At 49.3% G+C, this 7,035-nt stretch overlaps 1 protein-coding gene across 1 annotated transcript; it reads right to left on the bottom strand.

Moving 5' to 3' along the window:
• Positions 1–3,781: 3,781 nt before the first annotated feature.
• LOC121442756 (leucine-rich repeat-containing protein 30) lies at positions 3,782–4,684 on the bottom strand. Its single transcript, XM_041644371.1, has one exon. The coding sequence runs from the start codon at positions 4,682–4,684 to the stop codon at positions 3,782–3,784; it is 903 nt and encodes a 300-aa protein (XP_041500305.1).
• Positions 4,685–7,035: the final 2,351 nt, after the last annotated feature.

Here is a 7,035-nt window from a genome sequence, read left to right as displayed (position 1 = left end):
CCAGTCTGTGGGTTTCACCCATCCTGTGATCTCCCAGTCTGCAGACATCACCTGTCCTGTGGTTTCCCAGTCGGTGGGCTTCCCTGAGATGCTGTGGTCTCAGACTATTAACATCAGACTCTGTGTCCAGTGACCAGTCCTTTCTAAGTCCTATTCCCTGTACTTGGCTATTAAAACACACACCCACTTAGTGATTTGAGGCCTCACAGAGATGTATTTCCAAGATGCAGACATCCATTGCTTGAGAAAAAAAAAATCTGATTTCCTTTTATGATCCTTCCCTATGGATAATGACATCTGTAATACATTTGCTGCTTTCCAGTACAGGCACAAGTTCCCTCTGAAACCCAGGTGTGCCATCCTGAAGTCTCTCTCTCTTTGGTGACTGTAGAATCAGTTTATTAACCAAAGCCCAAGAATGGGATGTATCGCTTCTATCATCCATGAATTAAGTCAACAAGCTGAGTGATGACTATGGTTTTTCCTATCTAATGTGCAATGGATTACACATTTAGCGCTATTATTCCACAAACAGATGTGTCTTTTCAATCTTCCTGCTTTCTTCGGCGCATAGGGTTTTTGCCTAATTGTGTGTTCATAAGTTGCATCTGCTTCAAAAGGTATTTCTGAGCCCACGCTGGCATCCCTGTGCACGGAGAGCCCAGAGACATGAACACAACGTTGTTGGGAATGGAGCCGCCGGCTCCCCACATCAAGTACCAATTAGTTCCTATTCTTTGACAGTGTGTGCTCACAGCCAGTGCAGTCATCCTCGGCGCTTTGATTCTAGGAGTTTCTGGAGCACCTGGAATTTACTTGAATGTGGCAACACGGGAAACATGACAGATAGGCAAGAGGCGTTCCACAGACATCAGTGTGGAGTGAGACAACAGACAAAAAGGGTGATGGTCCCTCCGTGCTAGTGTTTTTAATCACTAAGTCCATTAGCTGCTGGCATTTGGCACAACACTTCCCTGTATCGATAAAAAGGAGTATTTACAAAGAAGCAACTGGCAACTGCTTTGCTTTTGTGATCCCCAATGAGTGTGAACAGAGAAAAAAATCTCACCGCCACACATCCGAAAGGCGCCAGCAAAAGCTGGCAACCAAATTATTTTTTTTTCTTTTTAAAAAGTACAATGAGCTCACAGGTCACCTTCAAAATACGGTACAGCCTTTCCCAGGAGTGGAGGACTGAGGGATCAAATGACGGAGAAGGCGGCAGAGGAAACAAAGTGATCGCTCAGCAGGGTAAGGACAGTGCCACCGGCCTCACCAGTGGCTCTGCTCAGAGCAAGGTCACGAAAGCTCAGTGTGAGCCAACGCTGCCCACAGCAGAGACCACTCACGGGCGTGATCCTGGCACACGCCGGGGCCTGCCTGACAGCTGCACACACTTGGGCTCACAGCTTCGGCAGACGACCGACCTGCCCAGTTCTGTAGAGCAGGGCTCGCCCTGTAATTTCCCACTGAGTCAGGAGGTCAAGTGAGAATTCCACTGATGTTTTTAAATAGTCCTGGCTCTGATAAACCAAGCGGGGAGGTGGAGATTTTGGAGTGCACCCATGCGGGCTGACGGGGAGCTGCAGGTATCCTGTTACTGGGGACTGGAGGGACAAGCTTCTCTCCAGCTGCGGGCAAGTGACACAGGTAAGTTCTGCCTGCAGTGTTTCAAGAGAGGATCGAGTGCACACATATGTTAACGATGAGCGTTGGCTGATTATCGCCCGCAGAAACCGGCTCCCTTCTTTTGTGGAGAAGAAAATTGGCATTGGAGTTTGTTGAGGGAAAATCCCTTGCTACTTGAAGAAAGCTGTGTGGACCTCCCTTTGGAGCATCTCTAGGGTGAAGAAGGCAGGCAGCTGCACACGGAAAGTGGAAAGTGTCTAAGCTGGGAGACTTGGCCGCCAGTCCCTGCCCCAGTGCTTTATTGCTCGTTCCTTGCAAGGAGAGGGGAGAAAGCTGAGTCGCTGGAGCTAGGCGATTGCAGGGCAGGGAGAAGTCGATCTGTCACCCCACCTGTGCTCTCTGCTTCGCCTCGCTACCAAGGCTTTCAGGCTCAGGGAAAGCTACGCAGGGCCTCGGCATACTTGCCTCGTGGTGATCTCAGCTTAACAGGCTTGGTGAGGGTCCGTGTCTTTTGCCAAACTCTGATCTACTTGGTAGAAAGCCCAGGGTATCATCTCTCTCAGAGTTCCAGCCCCATGTCCTGGCTGGAGAGGGGGCTACTTCATAAAAGCTTAATTCAGCTGAGCTAAAAGCATTAATATAAAGTTAACTAGAAAGTCATGCCTGAAATCACAGATCCTAGATCTTGCTGCCTATTTTTGCTGTTTTCTATAAATGGTTTGCCAAAAATCAGAGCAATCTGCTCTCAGTGAACCTATGGGAACTTTCTCCATTGTCACTTATTTTTATCCCAATTATTTATTTTACGGATATATCTTTGTGTATGAGTGTTTGGCCTGCATGTATGTATGTGTACCAGGCGCATGCCTGGGGCCAGAGGTTGCCAGAAGAAGACATCAGATCCCCTAGAACTAGAGTTGCCACCAGTTTTGAGTGTATGGATGCTGAGAATGGATCTCAGGTTCTCTACAAGAACAGCGAGTGCTGACCTATCTCTCTGGCCCACCTGTCTTAACTCTTTAATTCTAAATAAATATTGACCTTCTGAGGTGCCTGGCTGCCACAATGACAGTGAGAGCCTGTGACCCTACCTTACTGTCACTGCTTGCCCTTGCATCCATTGACGTAACAGTAGTGCCCTCTTAAAATCAGAACAAGGACCTACTAGTGTAGGGCCTTTCTGGAGGCGTTTGCTTGAGGAGCCTGAACATGACCTGATATGAAACTCAAACAGCAAATATTCATCTTTCCCAAATGGGTGATGGGTAATTACTTTGGGTATTGGCTTGTCCTTACCATCCCCTCACTCCCTCGCTGGGACTGTTTTCCCCTACGGTTCACCTCATCTCTGAGAGAGGAAGTGAACGTAGAACGGGGTTCACGGACCGTGGGCTGATATCCACAGCAAAGAAGTGCAATGTGGGCACCTGTGGGCAGGAGCAGACCGGGAAAGAATGCCAACACTCCAGATAGAAGCCATCCACATTTATTATCTGAAAACTATCATAACATCCCCATTGCCACCGCACTCACAATGAGCCCGATACACATCCTCTAGGCATCTTAAAGGGAAAGCTCCTATGATCCATTCCCCAAATCCCAAAGGGACAGCTTTGCCTGTTTTGGTCCCAGACAGCACAGAACCACCTCCACCCTGCCCTTTGGTCGTCTTGAGGGAAGCTTGCTTGTGGCTGGCATAGGAACTTGTCTTGCTGTTGCCACCTTGCTGCAGGTTACTGGTTGGAGTGGAAACCACCCAAAGCTACATGGTTTCCATCCTTTGTACAATACTTAGCTCAGAGTACCTAGTAGTGTGCATCTGAGCTTGGAATTATCTTGAGTTTGCCCCATCCTTCACTTTACCAAGAGCTAAATCTCACTGTTAGAGTCATTTATTCCTTTTGGTAAAACCCAAAAGCCTGCCCCGAACCGTGCTTTGAGTGAGGTGAGCATATTCATTACTAAGGACAGACAAAGTTAAAAGCAAGTATCTCACCTGATCGGCTGTTCCACAGCAACTTAGCAAATAGGAACCCAACACTGACAGACACTAACACTGAACCACTTAGTCAAGAGAAGTACCCCAGCTGATGGAGTCCATGTGAGCTGACTGGTGTCCGTGTGTCTGATGTTCGTGCATCCGCCGCCCATATCAATTGTGCTTCTTGTCCTTCAAGTAGCTGTAGAGCATCTCCAGGCCCCCTTCCACCAACTCTGGCAGGGGCTTGGATAAGGGATTATGGGAAATGTGCAACCCTTTGTCCATGGGATTCCACGCAATCCTCCCCAGTCGGGAAAGCAGGTAGAGCTCATCCGGAAGGGTCTGGATGTCATTGTTGTTCAGGTTCAGCAGCTCTAGGCTGGTGACTAGGCAGAGTGACCTGGAGAAGGAGTGGATGTTGTTGCTCTCTGCGATGAAGATCTGCAAGCTAGTCAGACACTGGATGCTCTCCGCGATGTTCTCCAGGCGGTTGGAGCCCACATGCAAGAAATCCAGCTCCTTCAAAGAGAAGACACAGATGGGGATGTGAGCAAAATAGTTGTTGCTGAGATTGAGCTTCCGCAGTCTGGAGAGGTCTGCAAAGCTGGCCGGGAGCTGGGACAGGCAGTTGTGTGACATGCTCAGCACTTCCAGGTTCTTGCACAGGCTGAGTTCGGCGGGCACCTCTGCCAGGCAGTTCATGTTTAGGAATAGGACCTTGAGGTTCTGGAGGAGACTGACTTCTCTGGGGAGACTCTTGAGGTGATTCCCACACAAGTTCAGGACCACAATCCGGGTCAGCCTGCCCACCTCAGGAGGGAGGACTCGGAGCTGGTTGTGGGACAGATTGAGTTTCTGGACTTCCAGCAAGCCCCACAGAAAGTCGGGAACGTCTGTCATTCCTTTGGTGACCAAGCTGAAGCTGACATGCCGCATGCCACGCTTCAGCAGGGACCGTGGGTCCTTCCCCAAGAGCAGGGTGTCATCCCACGAAGAGAACTTCTGTCTCTTCCCCAGCAGAAGACTCTTGGGGTCCTTGTCATTGGAGCTGGCCCTTGAGTGTTTGGCCCCCATTAGATCTTCCTTTCCTTCTTCAAGGTGAGGAGTTGGTTCTGCCTGAGCTCCAAAACGTCAGACTGTGGTGGGAAGGGACGGTGTGGAGGTGAATACAGAGTATAGCCGAGGGATCCTAGCATGGAGAAAGTTTGTCTTGCCGGGCCTTGCTGATGACCAACGTGGAATACTGACTGGCTGCGGGCAAGCTGTGCCTGTTCCCGAGGGTGTGTTGAGGAGGTTTCTCTCTGAGTGGACAGGCTGTAATGATACACTTGTCTCTGAGGTTTCCAAACAGAACTGCTCGATTGCCTCCGTGTGCCACAAGGCAGCTGTCACTGTCAATTCTGCTTAAGTTTTAGTGACCTGGTGTGTGCGCACGGGTTACAGAGCCGTTTCGTATAACTTTACTCCCTCTCGGTTCTTCTTTGGGTATCACATTTGAGCAGGGTGATTAACAAAGGCAGCTAGAAAAAGAAACAAAAGTAGAAAAATACAGCTGACCGGGACCAACAGTGATCCCCCTGGCTGAGGGAACTGATCCCAGAGAGAGTGACCGCTGTGGCTTGCCTGGGCGCTATCGGCGGAGTTAGGTTTCCAGAGCCAAGGATCATCAGATGTTGTCACTGTGTGCAATGCAACCGTCAATGAACTGTGCTGGCAAAAAAGAAAAAAAAAATAACAAAAGCAGCCTGGATACCTGGTCCCCAGCACAGGCAGAGGCTTATACTCTGCCTGCCAGGGAGACTCAGTGAGGCGGGTCAGTTTCCTTCACCGCTGTTGCAACTACAGGAGCCTGGTCCCTCTGATCAGGACAGACACTTCAACCACAAGACACTCATTGTTTTGGGGGGACAGTGTCCCCTCCCTGGCTACCCACCATTCCTCTAACCCCCACCACACCTACCCCCGAAAGCTAATTCTCCCCTAAGTGTGCAGAGTTCATTGCTAGTATCGCAGGCTGAAGTTTATCGATCTATCCAAATGTATTTAGTGACAAAGTCACATGAGGACCCAAAGAGAAGATGGATTTCTGTAAACCGAGGAGAAGTCTCCCAAGAGGCCATCGCCTGAGCTCAGCACTCTGCTCAGGCCTGTGAGCAACGCAAACATCTGTGGTTGACCTATGCCATGCAGTGCCTGTTCTGGGTGGGGATAGACACTTAGTGTAAGTGGAAAATGCTAAAAAATCCTCTATTTCTATGACTGGACGGGGGCTAGGAAAGTGAGGACCTAGTTCTGAGAAGAGTCGGGGTGTGGGTGATTGGCCCAGGAGTCCCAACGAGGCCAGCAAGAGCTGCTATATACCTTGACGTTACCCAGATGCCCACCAGCCCAGGAGCTCTGAAGGATTCTTCTTGGAAGCTGGCCAGAAGCCTGCTCGTCCACCCCTGTGCCTGCTGAGGGGGCTATCTCAGGACAACAGTGGAGTGGGATGTTACTTCTGCCTCATCTTGGCTTTGCAATATCAATATCGTTGGGACTCCTGGGCCAATCACCCACACCCCGACTCTTCTCAGAACTAGGTCCTCACTTTCCTAGCCCCCACCCAGTCATAGAAATAGAGGATTTTTTAGCATTTTCCACTTACACTAAGTGTCTGCCCCCACCCAGAACAGGCACTGCATGGCATAGGTCAACCACAGATGTTTGCGTGCACTGAGTAAGCCCCAAGATTCTTTGACAGAGGTTCAGACTTGGGAAGTTCTGTGTATGAGAGATTGGGTGTTTGGGCTACTAGCTGAAGGAGAAAATCCCATAGTGTGGTTAGGTTGTTTTTACCCTAAGATTTGGGGTTGAGCCATATCTTATACATGTAAATTTCATAAAATCACCCAGAGCTGATGTTTAAAGATAGTGTGTTTCTCTTACTCCTCTTCCTCCTTTTCCTTTTCCTTCTTCTCCCTTTACAGGAGCACAGGGCCCTTCACTGAGGCACCTTAGCTTTCAGGACTAACAGGAGCCAGGGTGGTTTGAAACAACTTTCTCCTTTGTAACGAATAGCTTATATATTTCCCCCAACAGCATTTGTGCGTGTTTCCCCAATAGTCAGTCTTCGCTGAATGTCAGCCGTGTGAAAGTCAGCGCACAGCGCATATACCTGTGTAGAACAGGTATTTAAATTCTTGCTATTTCGCAAGGAACAAAGACAGAGGGAAGTCAACTTACTTCTGCAGAATCAACTCACTGTTCAGGGTCAAGTGGATAGTCAGAGAAAAAGAGGATGCAGACTCAGTTAACCCCTTCATAGTCCAGGCAGGGAACCATAAGAAGGTTTCAGGCTTAGCCCTGTAGAGACAGGATCAGGAATGGGGAGGAACATGGCTACCTGTTTTAAACGCTGTGAAGCGGGACTAGAAGACCATCATAAT

The sequence above is a fragment of the Microtus oregoni genome, unplaced genomic scaffold (genome assembly GCF_018167655.1).
Source record: "Microtus oregoni isolate MIOR12 unplaced genomic scaffold, Mior012 000095F_ref0000231, whole genome shotgun sequence".
Taxonomy (NCBI): domain Eukaryota; kingdom Metazoa; phylum Chordata; class Mammalia; order Rodentia; family Cricetidae; genus Microtus; species Microtus oregoni.
Note: the sequence above shows the minus strand (reverse complement) of the source record. Positions and strands in the feature narration are given on the sequence as shown.